At 37.1% G+C, this 15,558-nt stretch overlaps 1 protein-coding gene and 1 long non-coding RNA gene across 3 annotated transcripts; both read right to left on the bottom strand.

Moving 5' to 3' along the window:
* Positions 1 to 2,000: 2,000 nt before the first annotated feature.
* Positions 2,001 to 4,721, bottom strand: LOC113696091 (uncharacterized). Its single transcript, XR_011816889.1, has 6 exons — positions 4,437 to 4,721; positions 4,232 to 4,353; positions 4,010 to 4,098; positions 3,660 to 3,765; positions 3,196 to 3,478; positions 2,001 to 2,374 (listed from the first exon to the last, which is right to left on the bottom strand). It is a non-coding gene; the product is annotated as an uncharacterized lncRNA (long non-coding RNA).
* A 166-nt stretch (positions 4,722 to 4,887) lies between these two features.
* LOC113696317 (uncharacterized) lies at positions 4,888 to 14,949 on the bottom strand. Of its 2 annotated transcripts, none has more exons than XM_072055047.1 (16): positions 14,759 to 14,949; positions 14,469 to 14,547; positions 13,145 to 13,691; positions 12,770 to 13,046; positions 11,639 to 11,934; positions 11,209 to 11,376; positions 10,234 to 10,968; positions 10,019 to 10,113; positions 9,878 to 9,928; positions 9,689 to 9,777; positions 7,879 to 8,484; positions 7,698 to 7,772; positions 7,208 to 7,278; positions 7,074 to 7,131; positions 6,640 to 6,886; positions 4,888 to 5,934 (listed from the first exon to the last, which is right to left on the bottom strand). In XM_072055047.1, exons 3-16 carry the CDS (start codon positions 13,555 to 13,557, stop codon positions 5,234 to 5,236), a joined length of 3,882 nt encoding a protein of 1,293 aa, XP_071911148.1. In that variant the 5' UTR covers positions 13,558 to 13,691; positions 14,469 to 14,547; positions 14,759 to 14,949; the 3' UTR covers positions 4,888 to 5,233. The 2 variants fall into 2 exon arrangements, with proteins under 2 accessions (XP_071911148.1, XP_071911147.1); XM_072055046.1 differs by having other exon boundaries at positions 9,878 to 9,937; positions 14,759 to 14,897.
* Between the last annotated feature and the right edge of the window lie 609 nt (positions 14,950 to 15,558).

The following is a 15,558-nucleotide window of genomic DNA, read 5'->3' as shown; positions in this document are numbered from 1 at the left end:
AACAGCCAGGATGCAAATATTGGAACCATTGTTGAAGACATTATGAAACCGAGAGAAGATTTTTAGTAAATGTTCCTTCTCATTTGTTAAAAGAGAGGGTAAGTGTATCAGTCATGAGTTGGCAAAATTTGCCTTCAAGTTAGTTTATGAAGTTCAGTGGAGGGATTCCTTCCCTGCTTGGTTGACTAGTTTAGCCAGAAAAGACATGGAAGCAGTTGCTCCAATTTTGTAATTGTATTACTGCTTTATCTGCAACAGAATGTTATATTATCATTTGAAAAGAAAAAAAGACACTTGTTTACCCTACACCTATCACTACTCTTACTCTAATCTATCCTAAGGGGAAGGCCCAACTGGGCCTATTGAAAAATCGACGGGGACTAAACTACCATCGGATCAGATGGATGCACTATGCATCCGTATGGATTTAAGCTATTTAAAGTGACAGTCACATATAGTAGCAAGTGATGGGAGACAAGGTTTGAATCCTTGACCTCTCATCTCACCAAACCTTAAAGACGTGCATTAGTAATGTAGAACACATGTTTAAGGGGATAAAGGTTGCAGATACATTGCTGAATTTTCAGGTAAAAGTGCGTCACCAGAATTACTTCGTTATTCACCACATAACTGTTTTTTTTTTCTAGGACATGGGCATGAATCGAATAAATTAAGTGCAATTGACAAGAACCTATGATGGTTTAATCATACATGAGCTAGAAATTATATCTTGTGAGAGCGGTCTTTAATATACTTAAACCTACAACATAAAACATTTTTTTATAAAGTTTTTGAAGGGCAAAATTTTAAATTCATAAATAATATTTTAGAAATTTTTAGAGGAGGACAATTGAATTCTAAAATAATTTGAGGGCCAAAGGCTCCTCCCCGCTACCCTAGTTTGATCCCTCGAGCCCAAAGCTCAAATGTTGCTAGGTGAATTGTTCTGAATAATTTTGCTTAATTCAACAAAATATGGGTCCATTTATTCAGAATTTAAATCATCTTCAATACAATGCGAACATATAAAAGATTTTCATAAATTCTATATATGATAGACGATGTATACAATATAATATCGATCTTAATCAATCATAGCCATTAACTTTTAGGGCCGATTGAAATCTAAGAAAAAAATTGTTGAGGTCGTCTCAGCCTTTGACCCAGGAAATCTTAGTTGATGGACATGCCTCATTTTTAGTCTCACTTAGGTCTTGTTAAATAATCCAATTTAGCACTTAAATTTAATGAATTCAGATCTTAATATATTTTGATACATTTCATAACTAAAAATTAAACATCAAAATTAATTAAATGACACTAAATTTTCTAAACAAAACTTGCTCCAAAAAATAAATGATAAGTTATTCACTTATCACTAAATGTGATATACACTCAACTGTATTAAATTTAATACTTAACAATTTAATAATTTAATAATTTAATGATTTCAGACTTCAAATTTCAAATTTGAGTTTTATAAAATGCATTTTTAGGCACCATTTGAATTGAAGGAAAGGGAAGAAAAAGAAAGGAAACGACACCAATGGGAGGGAAAAGGAAGGTAAGTGCAAGAAAGTAATTTCGTTCCCATTTGCCTTTGGATTAAATATGAAAGGAGTAGAAAGGAAACACTACAGTTTTGCTTAGATTGAGGAAGGAAAAGAAAGGAAAGGAAAAATCTAAATATTAGTTAATAAAAAATTAAGAGGAGAAAAACTTTTAAAAAAATTTAAATTATTGCAGTAAATTTGATTCCTCATCCCATTATTTCCGCCCACTCTTAGATGGAAATCAAATCTAATAAAAACATTTTGAATCCTTTCCGTTCCTTTGCTTCTCTTTCCAGCCTCAAAATGCAGTCCAAACAAAAGGGAGAAAAAACCAAACTCCCCCAAAATCCTCTCCATTCGTCCCATTCCCGCGATCCAAACGATCCAAAATCCTCGATCCAAACGATTCCCTAGTTACAGACTTGGCTAAACTATGGTAGAAAGGCAGGAGTAATAGTCAACCACAGACTAAACTCAACTATAAGAACACAAAAATTACTCACCAAATTACACATAAAAGGGGTGAATACGATATAAGAGCAGAAAAAAAAACCTGTCAAATTGAGCTAAACCTCACAACTACGAGAATTCAAAAATTACAAGGCATCATCCCTCAGTGTGCTACTTGTCACAATACAACATATAAACCCCATACCAAATGCATCCTCCTTATCACTGCACTAGAAAATGGGTGAATTGGTTCAATGGTGCGGCAGGTAGGTAGCACAACATGGTACAGAAATGGTGCTGCTAGCCGAAATATAGATCCTCTTGCCATTTAATGTCTTAGCTCGGTTTAGACTAAAACATCAAATGACATCCTGTGAGTTTATCCCAGAAAATAACAATTAACAAGAGCTCGCATGAAATATCCGTCAGACATCATTCCTCCTGGTTAGGTGCAGTTATCCAAGGAACATGGCAATGCTCCTTTTTCCTTGGATAACTGCACCTAACCAGAAAAGGAAAAAGGAAAGACAAACAAATCAAAACCAAAACAAAAACAAAAAAAAATCATGCAAACAAGTTTTCAGAACCCTGGAAAAAGTCCGTCACAATGATTTGAGAGTCGGTCGAAGCCCCACAGCTGTAAACCACATTTTTTCCACACACACACACACATATATTAACTAATAACAGCTGTTACAGAAAATATCTCCATATGGATTAAGACGTCTAAACCAGATTAAGGCTATCCTTCTCACTAAGCTAAAGAATCCGTTATATTTCAGCAACACTTTCTAATTGTTTGCATAATGCTTCTCAAGCTCAAACAACAAGCTTACAACCCATCTCAAAGCCCATTCAGACAATGCACTAGAATGCTAAGCACAGCTTTATGAACCCAATGCTGTTGAGCATGCCCAATCTCACAGTAAAGCTGTGGATAGTTTGTCTACAGTTTTATGGCAGGATGAGATGTGTATACATTACGTAATTGTATGATGAGCACATGAAATGTGTGCAAGAACCACTCAACAAAAAGTATATGTATTAAGTGAAATATCAAACTGACAATTCCTTAACCTTGTGAAATAGAAAATTTCCTTTTGCAATTAACCATCAATAATACAGAGTAAACAAAAAGCAGAAACAAAAGAGCAGGTTTGTTAATTATTTGACAGCCAAAAAGACATCTTACCACATATTCATTGCCAGACACAGTCAGAAGCTGAAAAACATAAAATATCAATGAAAGAGTGAATGATATGGAAAAAATTCCACAGAGGAAATCCATCTCATCAGGAAATCTCTTATGGGGCATACTGCAGATGGGGCAAATCAGGTCGACCTAACATAGATCAAACAAAAGCTGGCACTCTTCGATAAATCGAACAGATGAAATTTGCTTAATGAAATCTCTTTTTCTTTCTTGGTTTGGAACTGGAAAGGATGATAGGAGATAAACGTGGCAGCTTGAACACCTGCAGCAGTAAGACAAAAACATTTCAAGGTTGTAGCACTTGAGAAACCTGAATAGTTGTCCACAAGACGCAAGGGACAAAAGTATATTCGTATAAAGTTGAATTACAAAATCTCGCACCAAATATCACATTACATAAAGAAGATTGAGAATGTGGAGAGAGATTCTTCAAAAAGTCACACCAAGTATTAGACCCCCCCGGGGGGGGGGGGGTTGTTGAGAGAGAGAGAGATTTTATAGTCACAAGAAGCTGCCACGCCAGCTATTGTTCTGAAAATGGTTCAAACCCTGCATGGACATACCAAATTATCAATACCTTGCAGCCAGCAAAAAGAATATCAGATGAAGGGCTTCAGTTTAGACTTAGACGAGTAAACTCCATCAGAAAATATGGAGTTTTCAGGAGAAAGTTCGCAGAATATATGGCTAACATTAACAGGATTTAAGCGTTCATGCAAATTAAGTTCTAACATAATGTTGAAGAAGAAATCTTCCAATCTAACATCCTTAATGAAATACTGAGAAATGATACACTGCTGGAACTTGTATCTGAATTTCTTTGGTTTGGGCCTCCAGTCTAAGTCATTTCTGACACTAGAACACAGCCTCCTTCATGAACTTCTACAAAAGTTTAAAAAACACCAAAAGGTCAAGAGGTGAAGAACAGGATCCTGAATCCACAGACTCATATAATTCTGCCTACTTAACTGATAGTAGCAAGTTCAGAGTCTGAAAATAATTGTGGGCATAATACCTTTAAGCTGCATGGCCACAAAGCTGTACAAACACCTGTAGCATTTATAGGTATTTACTTGTGCCAAAAGAATTCCAGCACTGTGGAATGTCATGGAAAATCCAATAAAGCTGTCAAGAGAACTTAATTCCAGCAAAGTCAATTAAAGGCACTATTTCCTCACAACAAACAGATGCAGACAATGAGAAAAGCAAAGAGCACATACCAGTTTTATGTTCTCAAAAGCATATTCATTCTGGAAAAAAAGGCAATGTTCCAACTTCTGCAATAAGCTGCGCAAGTGCAGCATCTGACAGAAGAGACATTATTTGATTCCAGAAGGATGGGCAGTAAACAACTTGTATCCTGGTTTGGTCTATCACAAACTGGTTAACCTCTTTTCTGCATACAACCAGTATGCTGCAAAAAGGACACCTGCAAGGAGATTGATACTCCACTAAATCATTATCCCTACTGTTCATATCTCCACTTGAATGATCCTTCCCTGATCCTGAAAACAAAAGAAACTAGAAACAATATCAATAGGAATCTCAACCACGCAAAAGCCATGTAATTGAACAACTAGTTCTTATTTATGGAAAATAAAGCTTGAAATAAAGATTAGCCAAGCACAGAAACTGTAAAAATCACGCAAGTAATGTCGGAAAACACCTTAATTTAACCAATGAAAACGAATTTTATTAGAACATAAATTCTATGTACAAGGACATTGTTCTCTGATCTATAAGCACTACAAACAAATACAGTGCTGCTAAGACAAACTAGCTTATAGGGTGAACAAAAAGATTTTTACAGTCGAAGTCAAAAACGTGAAAAGGAACTAAATCAACACATTGTAAGGGTTCACTCAAAAATCAACTAGTGCACTAGTATCTGAAAAAAAATATAGCTTAATTTTCATATTGACCGCCACACAATCTCCGTGTAACTGGTCATTTCTTGGTAACAACGATGTTTTCCTCTGTGATTTATACTGAACAGGAATATACAACAAAAGCAACTTCAGACCATCATATTTAGTTCCGACAGATCATCCATTGGAATTTCAAGGCCCATAAAATCATGATCTTGCAATGCATCGTCATCAATGTTCAACCATGATCCTATGTCTTGTCCCTGACCTCCAAAATCATCAGCGACACCTAGGTCATCCATTTCAGGGATCTGCAAGCCGGATAAGTCAATAGGGTCTTCTAGTTCATCCAAGCCATAGTCATTTTTATCTTTGACCATGCCACTTGAGCTTGTATTACTTGTTTTTTGCGTTGAAGGTACGGTAACTTTAGGCTTCTCAGACATCTTCCCAAGAAGGCCATTGACTGATGCAGACAACTGTGCAGTTTTCTGCTTTGGTTTTGTCTTAGACTTCCTTTCTCCCTTAGCCGATGTAGGCCTGCCTGTTTTGGTTGTTCCACTTCTGGATATAACCTCTCTACTACTACCTTTTCCTTCTCTGTCTCTTTCACTCCTCTTTCCCTTCGTACCGCTTGAAAATGAACTCCCAATACCTGGTGTGACAGCTGGTGACATGGCAATTGCACCACCACCAACATCATCAAGTGACAATTCCTTCTTTTTTACCCTATTTGACCAGGTCTCTTCCTTACCAGAAATTTGTTCTGAAGCTAAATTTGCAGACAGGAGGTTATCAGAAAACATGTCATGATTGGTTGAAGAAGGGCTCTGCTCTGCACATGTAGAAGCTGCAGAAAGAGAAATAATACTGGCTGAGCATTTATATACACGTATGAAAAGATAATAAAATGCAGGAAACCAAAGCCATCAAAATAAAACTTAAGCTAAAAAATATCTAAGACTGGAATTGATTTAGGACTTCAAATTGTGGTTTATTGCTTAATTCAGTGTATGTACTTTAGTGTTAAGCATGTGTTGTTTGTCACATCCTAGGTGGGCAAAACAGTTGTCTACCTAGTGTTCAATAATACACTGTAGTAGCAGCCCTACTGTGGCATAGGTAGAATTATCAGGGACTACTATATTAGTAGAAGTTATAGCCAAACCCAAGGCTGGGAGTCCAACCGTCCGCCAGTATAGCAGCAGTTGACCACCTTGACCACCATATTACCTAGTTGTTCATGTATAGCACCAATGTATGTCCAAATTTAGAAAGTCAAAATAATAAATACCTCTTCTGTTTAGGTATGAAGCATAAGTTGATTTATTCCTTTCCACCACCTATTTAGATACTACCCTCTTCTAATTCCTAAATTATTATTACTTTATCATAACCATCACCCTTGAAACAAGAAAATGCTACATCACAATCCAGTCAAAAGTCTAGAAAATGGCACAAAACCACTGCAGTCTGACAGCAGCAAAGCAAGCTCCAAGTCCCAAGTTCCTCACCCCTTCCCATCCTTGTAGTCCAGGCATCAACAAAAAAGTACCTGAAGGTCTAACTTCATGTTTGCCAGATTCACCATCAGCAATAGAATCCATAGCTTGGACATCACCAAGCTGGGAGCACCCAGAAACGAAAATGTCCCTGAACAAGGGTTCATTAAAGCAGCTTTTTCCAGTTTCCTGATATTCTTGGCAACGTTCCAATGTCCTCTTTACAAAAGCTAAAGCAGCATGTTTGGCCATTTTACCATTTGCACTTTTCATCCCATGAGCATTAGGACCACAGCAAGTCTGCAAATACAATGAAAACGTGTTGCAACTTTATGCTTCAACATCCAAAATACATTAATAGGGCAGTTGGAACAAGACCTAACATCCACTCTTCAATTCATCAGACAGACAATGAAAATGCAATGAACACATATGTCAACTTCCAAAGCAGCATATCAAAATAAGGATGTAAAACAATCAAAATTACCATATATTTCTCATAAGCCATTACTACAAGTTTGTTGAGAGCATGCTGTTCAAACTCCCTACAATAGAATTAGAGAACTTAAGTTAGCATCATGATACACATTAAGAGGCTAAAGTAAATAAAAATATCCTTGCCTGTCTTGAAGCTCTCTGGTGTCAACAGCAGATTTCAGCAGTCTGCTAACTAAACCCTTCCTTTTTGAAACCTAAACACCATTAAACAACTGTAAGATGATCTTGAAAGAAATAGTTTCTCAATATCCCGACCATGAAAAATACAAAGGGCTGCATCACACTATGGCAAACACAAGTGGAAATAGAGAATCTGCATAAAATTATGCTCTACAACTCCTTGAGAATAGTCTACAATTGGAGTTTAATGGAACAACATACCAAAACACATCTGCCAATCAAGCTAAAGAAATACAGAAGACAACAAGGCCTAGCTTATGAAAGTCATAACATCCAATGCCCAACCCCATATGACAAAGACAAAAAAGACATGAAAAAGGAATAGCATAGTCCACCTAAAACACATCTATGAGCATACCTCATGACATACAACTAGGAAGACACATTGAGAGAGAGAGAGAGAGAGAGTACTCTAATTGTAATCAGATGATACCTGTTCATAGTAAATCTCATTCAATTTACTAATTTCTGTAGAGATCTCTTCATTCCCAGAATTTGCAGAATCAGGCTGACAGAAGAATAAAGGGAATAGAGGAGGTAAGTATAATGAAGTAAAGGGCACTATAACAAGGCATAAGTTGCTAACAAGAAAACACGAAGAAAAGCAACCCTACCGCAAATTCAGGAAAGATTCCAATACAATGAATTTCCAGGAGAAGTCGTTCATTTATCGACATACTACTGTACTGACCCTCAGTGCAGTTGACGCCAGGCGTCAGTGCTTGGTCTGGTGGGAAACCATTTTGTGAATTTCTGTAGCTTGGAATTCTAGTGTCTGGAATGGACAAACTGCTATTGTCTGGCATAATATGTTTGAGCTCATTAAAGGATCCCCCGTTAGCACTTATGCGAAAACCATTAGAGGCAGGATTTCCTGATAAATCAGAGTTTTGAGAGAGCTGAGAACAGAAACTATCTGATTTTACATTTGTCTCAGGCTCAAATCCAGACTCATAACCATCAAATCTGATGTCTTCATTTTCATTGTGGCAAAATTGTTCATCTCCTTCAGGAATGAGAGCTGAAATCAGTCTCTGGTAGAGGGAGACATCCTCAAGAGTCTTTGTGGCAGAGGATAAATGCTCCTGGGTATCTTCGCTATATTGTCTTTTAAATCCTCTTTCAATTTCATTACCCCCAAAACCATTGGACACTGAACTAGGATTTACCATCCCTGAAGATGCTGCCATGGGTGACACCGTGGTTGGTTCAAACTCCACCTGCAAGGGGAAAATTCAATAACAACTAAACTAAATTTTGTGGACTAGAAAAATAGTTGAGAATGCAAATGCCACTTGACTTTACACAGACGCAGATATTAATATCCCCCCTTTCTCATTTATTGTATTGCAGTTCTTTTTTTTTTTTTTTTTTGGGGGGGGGGGGTTGTTGGGGGGAGGGGGGAAACACAAGACATGTTGTGCTCTATCAAAATAATAGAAAATTCTATTTTCTATTCAATTAAAAATAAAATGGAGACATGAAAATTTTCTACGAATTCCTTTTAGCCAAGGTATAACATATCTAAATAAGATATTAGACATCTGTGTAACAGTTTCTGCTCGGATTTTTACAGATGCTTGTAATTGTTGTTATAATTGAAATGGAAAGGGGTTTTTAACTTGATATTCATGCATCAATTTCTATTTTCTTACCTGCTTCATTAGGAAAGAAAATATCAAAGTTAGAGATTCAAACAATTCATTAATTCGCAATCAGCAGTCAATAGTTAATGGTTCCAATTTGTCATAAATTTCTACTTTTGTTAATGAAACTTCACATTTGATTTTTAATAAAAAGTGAAAGAAGTTGGCCATTTTGAAATGCTATATACTAGAAAAGACAAGGGCGGATCAACTCCAATCAAAATAAAAATTAAACACCAGAACAAATAAATTCTTCAAATTTGAAATTGCAGTCACTTAGTAGATGGATTACTTTCTTTCTTTCTTTGCATTCAGTTGAAACATCTTATTAGTAAGCTTAACAGCATAGAAATGGGAAGCAAGGCCCAAACAGATCAGTCAAAAGGTAAAAGTAAAAAGCAAAAGCGACATATTCAAACTGAGGGATGAAGTTAGTGTACTCAAACATTATCCAATAGAAACCGTATGCAGAACTACAATGTCAAACAGATTAGGCCAAAGGGGAAAGTAAAATGCAAAGAAACATATTCAAATATGGGGATAAACTTAGGGCGACCAAGAGAACTATTCAATAGAAATTGTAAGCAAAAGACTACCATGTCCAAATCTTATACCATCTCAGAAAACAAAAACATCCAGTGACAATAATAAGAAACTAAATATTGCAGACAGGTCAATCTATCAGATCATCCAATTTCTAAAATAGCATAGAGCTCAGTGATAAGCTAGTAATCCTATTATAATGCAAAAAGCTTCTGAAGATGCGAAGTGCCACAACCTTCTGTTTCAAATAGGCCACATCTGCATCAGATACAAACCGAAAGAGTGGCTCCATCTGCTTCCAAAATGAGCTGGAAAGTGCTGGGGCTGCAGTGAAAAGTGGATCAACACCAAGAACCTCTATTGACCATAATATGCACTTTTTTGGATTCATAATGCATGCAGAAAGTTCTGACTGAAACTACACCTGGATTAGGAACAGCATTTGCAGCAGCGAGTAGTACTTCATGTCCATCATCTGAACCGACTAAGAGCATTAAAGAAGTAATAAAGATGGAGAATAATGAACAGCCAGAGAGGTTTTATTGAAATCTCTGACTGAACTCACCAATAAAATCTGTTGCTAAACTGACTGCAGAATGCTTCTGACGTGTATAAGCTTTACGGTCAGAGAGCTTCCTAGTGGGCGGACGACCTGCCTTGCTGAATATAAAATTCAAACAATATAAGGAACTTAGACTAAAAACGCAGAACATCAAAGCATAGGGCACGAATAAGCCCAAAATAATAACCAGAATAATCAAGAGAAAGAAAATGCTAAACCTTTCAGTTTTGTCAAATCCAAGTCTGGCACTTCTAAGCTGTTTTGCAGTTCTCACATTTCCAAGCTTTTCAACAGTTAATGGCATTAAGGACCTAGTTGAAGTGAATCCCCGTCCAGTCCTGCCTTGTCTTCGAATTCCATCTCCATGGTCATCCCCACTAATAATCTTTTTCCTTGGTGGTAGCATCAAGTTTGACATCTTCTGGACATTCTGCCCAGCTTTTTCTTCCATGCCATCGGACTTCTTCATCTTATCTTTAAACTTCATTTCAGAGGGGGGCCCTGATTCCTCACTTTCAGACAATGCGGCTGAAGAGAAGTGGTCACCTTTCAATTTAACTTGCTGAGGAGAACTTCCAGATAAGCGCCTTTCATTTCCAGTGTCTGCAGATGCCGTGTCCAAAGCAGAGGTTTCATCAGTGCTCTGCACTATAGGTATGAAATTACTTCTTCTTGCTGTTCTTGAGATTTTCTGGGGCCTCTGGCTGGCCCACTGGGCAACAGGAGGTGATGAAGACCTCATCGACGGTGTCCGTTTCCGACTGTTTACACCAACTGCAGCAGGTATTTTGCTTGTGCACTGAGAAACTTCCCAATCATTGGCAGCTGTTGCATGAGAAACCACAGGTGACAATTTTTGCCCAACACTTGAACCTGACCGTGGACCTCGAGTTGCATTCAGTTTTGTGCTTGATGTAGGGCTACCAGAGCTGAAATCTTCTCGAGCACTTGTCCTGGTTGTACAATTGGGTGGGGGGGGATAAAAAAGAAAACAAACAAAAGAGCACAGCTTCATTTAACTTCAACAGACTAAAAATCCAAGCAGACAAACAGAAAGTGAGGAGGCAGAATCTTCAATGACACAAACTAATGACATATTACCAAGAAGAAAGGACCACATAACAATGTCATTAAAAAGAAATGGATCCCAAAACAAGAATCTCGGAGAATATGCAGTTAAATGCCACACATACTTGTTAATAGCTTTCATATTAACTTTTTCTTTATCTGTAGGGCGATCCCTTTTATCATGGAGAAGGGGGCTGTTATCCTGCTCCAGCCGAGAGATTGATGATCGTGTGCCTGAACTGCTTTGCTGTGAGGAACCATCAACTTTGCTCATGCCTCCATTAGCAACAGGTCTGCATCACAAAAAGTAGACATGATTCAGAAAAAAATGTTTTATGGAAGACCATGCGGAATGAGACTTAAAACTCTAGAATGGAAGGTATTCCTACTTTAACCTATTATGGCTGCAAGTGAAAGTTCAAATCAAATATACGGACAAAACAAAGAAGAATGAAAATCCAAGCATCTACACCATTATAAAAGCAAATTCAACAGAGGAAGATTAATACAATCAATACTAAATGTATGCACAAAATGATACACTAAAAGCAGTACCTGAAGCCATGGCTCTCACTCAGCCTTGACCGGGCATCAGCAAGAAGCCGCGGTTGCATCCCTTGTTTAAAATCTCTAGAGCCATCCATAGGTTTTGCTGCTGATGAGCTTGCAGCAACATCTGGCTTTATCCCAGACCGCTTTTTCTTCATCTTGGATTTCTCCCATCCATCAACACCTAAAGGTGATGGCCGATCCTCGCTTTGGACTGCACTACTACTGGGAATTTTCAATATTTCCCTATCTCTATCTGCAGTCCCTGAAGGCCTAGCAAGAGTATTAGCCCTTGCATCCGCCTATGTCAAATTAAACACATACTTCAGTACCATTTTGGAAGCTTGTAACTAGATTGTAGCAGAGTATAATAAATGAGGCATAATTAAGGATGCAAAAATTGTTATACATAGTCAGACAAAGATTGAAGCTCTAAAGGAGCAAAACTGAAAGTCCAGAATAAAAACATTCAGAAATATAGCAAATTAATATAAATAAGCACGCAACAACAGCATTTTGGAGGTTGTAACTAACTTGTAGGTTAATCTAACAAGTTGATGACATATTTAAGGATGCAAAATTTGCACACTGTCAGACAGAAAATTCTAGGGGAGAAGTAGTGAAAGTCCAGATAAAGACGTGTAAAAGAACAGCAAATCGCACAAAGAAAAAGCAAATGGGACATAACCTCAATACGGAAATCAGTTTTGTATAGTTCATCCAAAAATTTTCAGAACTTATGAAGAAATAGAAAAGAAAGGAGACCGTCCACCTGACAACAATGTAACCAGATAAGAAAAAGACAAACTATGTCTTCAGTGAAAAGAATATCCGCACTTAACAGTGAACTAACGAAAGTAATTGTTCCTTGACTATCAGTACTGTGATACCCACAGAAACATATATAAGCAAGCCAGTTAAAGTAGGAAACTCCTGGATGAGGTATTTCCCATGTCAATCACATTGTAAACTGAGCAGAGAACTTTAATAGAACCTAGAAAACAACAATAGTTCTATGAGCTCAAGAAGCTCCAGTATTCGTAAGTGCCCAAGAGACTAAATTCAAAATAAAGCAGCGTTCATAAATATGAACCAAGAAAATATTATGGCATGGCGACATAAAAAAATGCTACAGACCCTGGGATCCACCATAGAAGTCCTGGTGCGCTTGTTTGGTACAGAATTCTTTGTCCTCTCTTCTGATTTTTGCTCCACGTCAAAACCATTTGCACCAACATGACTCTGAGCACCCATCTTAGAAATGCCTGTAGCCGAAACTGATCGATCGGCTGAATACAAGGTATTGGATCGGTCACTGGAAAAGGAATCTGACCGGGATCTCTTCCGTGATTGAATAGTTGGAAACCACTTGTTCATCACAGATAATGACTCATTGAATATTTTTACACGTTCCCTGACATTTAATACAATATTTTTCATGCATGAATCAACACTGATGTAAATCCACATGGAAACAAAAAAAAAATGAAATTAATGAAACAAAAGCAATACCTAGCTTTTCTACAGCCCTCACGGACAGAGGTCTTGAGACGTCTAAATTCCTCAGGTGAAGGAGAAGACACAGGTTTGCCTTTTGCAGGTGCTGAAGAAGGATCTTCCAATGGAATTCCAAAAGAAACACTTGCAAGTCGCTTAAAATCCACTGGTCGATTAAGTTTGAGGGTTGTAACCATTGATTTTGGATCAAATCGTAAACATTGAAAGAAACTCATCACATCTTGTGTTGCAGCAGAACTACCTCTACTCATGTTTGGAATGGCTGGTAAAATTGGCATCTCTGTGTTTTCCCTAAAGCTACCAGATCTGTCCAATGAAGCTGCAGAATAGGATCCACGCTGCCCAGAAGTGTATAAAGGCCTGTCTGGGCTATTAGAAGACAGATCGAATTTGCTGGATGCTGACATCGCATCAGTTTCCACACTCTCTCTTTGTCGTAGAACGTGTTTACACAGTTGTGCATGGCAATTTTTTACAAACACAACACATGAAACCCAGCATAAATTCTTGATAAGTACAAGGCCATAAGAAAATAAGACACCTGAAAAAGATAAAATTAAAGCATATGAACAGAACTCGCAAAAAGTCAAAGTAGATAATTTTTTTAACACTGAATTCTTTAATTAAAAAGATTGACTTGAAATGAAAACCCTAGTTCCCATCATTTATGACACAGGACAAAAGCATCAATAACAACTTCACTAGTAGTACATAAACACAGCCGTGATCCACAACACAGTGGATTTTCTTCCAAAAGCCCCTGTCAATGCTTGCAAAAACCCTTCAAGGAACAAGCTTATCAATAAAAGCCAGCCAACTTCTCTGAACACCACACAGTTTGTCTGCCAGACAATATATCTATGTAACAGCACTCCAGAAATGGAATGTCTATTCCCAGAAAAAGAAAAATCGTAATGAATCCTTAAAGCTCGGAAAAATTCCCTAATTCTGCATGGTCAATCTACCAGATCACCATTTCTTCTCAGTTTAAGTATGACTTATCAGGCCCTGCATTTTCTAATCAACCAGCTGATATTTCTTGCACCCTCGTTTCTTTAGTACAATATACTTCATTTCCGCACAGTAGCATTATTCTTCAAACTAAGCTTAGAAATTCTAATTGTCATCCAGAATTCCACCTTAATTACAATTAACTAATAGCTAAGCGATTGCAGAGATTTAATAATGTTATAACTCTAAAACAACACCGATTTAAAAAACATTATCAATCATCAACATACAAGATTCAAGGGAAATAAAAGCATATACACATAAAATTTGCCAAATTTGAATGCAAGAACGAAAAAACAGAAATTACCTGGTAAAATGAGCTATAAATAATCACGGAAAAATCCAAGGGAAAGGAGTGATCCAAACCGCCCCTAATTCCTAAAATCCTGCCAATCATTAATAAATCAAACAAACGTCAAAATTGATCAACTTAGGGTTCAATTAGGGTTTTGTCAAAAAAATGAAATAAAGAGAGAGAAAGCAGGCAATCCTATTCATAGACCTAAAAAAGCGAAATAAATGGGAAAAGAAAAAAGATAACACACAAAAATATATAATTATTCGTGAATTTGAATTGTTGACTAGGAGAAAGGGTACCTGAGAGATGGAGAGAGTAGAGAGAGAAAATAATTGTACGTAAACGGACGTCGTTGAAGTCGTTGATCGGTGGAAGGGTCGTCGAGGAGGAGGAGGCTGTCTGTCGAAAAATAACGTGGACTATTCACCGGATTTTAGCCCGCGATTGGATTTGATGGAGCCCGGAATTCATAATCCACCTGGACCTTTGTGCTTTGCAAATTTTGTCATCGATACCGTATTCTTCCAAAGTGCATCCAGCCAACCAGTATTTGGGCTTGCTTTCGACCCAGCCCAAATCTATTATTCGGGATTATAATAATTATATAAAAGCGACATTGTTAGTCAAAAATAAATAAATGTTATTCTCATAATCTACATAAGCAGTATATTAGCTATAGAATATGTTACAATAATAAGAAAACAAAAAAGCAGATTTTCTTTAGTGTTAAGACAATTTAAAAATCGTTGAATAAGCTAGATAATATAGCTTAATAAAAGCATAGTTAGCTCTCAAAGATATTAGCTTGAACAAGTCAGATGATTAGCTTGAGTCAGCAAGCCAGGCAGAAAAGCAATTGGCTGAAAGCTTTAGTTCATAATTATGAGTTATGATTATGATGGTTTTATTATCTTCATCCAATTACATTATGCTGCCAAAGTTCCACTGCAAATACTTAAAAATACTTGAATTCCACCATCATCCAGGCATGAAATTGTGTTGGGTATCTGAATGAAGTGGGCAATCCAATTTGGTGTGTAGCTCATTTTGCTTTTGGAAAGATCTTACAACTTCAAAACCCATTTGATTTAGTATTATT

The sequence above is a fragment of the Coffea arabica genome, chromosome 6e (assembly GCF_036785885.1).
Source record: "Coffea arabica cultivar ET-39 chromosome 6e, Coffea Arabica ET-39 HiFi, whole genome shotgun sequence".
Classification (NCBI taxonomy): Eukaryota; Viridiplantae; Streptophyta; class Magnoliopsida; order Gentianales; family Rubiaceae; genus Coffea; species Coffea arabica.
This window is presented reverse-complemented; position numbering and strand designations above follow the sequence as displayed.

Excerpts from the sequence above, each read along its gene's own strand:
- LOC113696317 (XM_072055046.1), bottom strand. The coding sequence starts at position 13,557 with ATGTCAGCATCCAGCAAATTCGATCTGTCTTCTAATAGCCCAGACAGG. Across the intron at positions 9,938-10,018 it reads TTTAGCAACAGATTTTATTG|TCGGTTCAGATGATGGACAT; the intron begins GTGAGTTCAGTC and ends TAATGCTCTTAG. Across the intron at positions 7,132-7,207 it reads ACCAGAGAGCTTCAAGACAG|GGAGTTTGAACAGCATGCTC; the intron begins GCAAGGATATTT and ends ATTCTATTGTAG.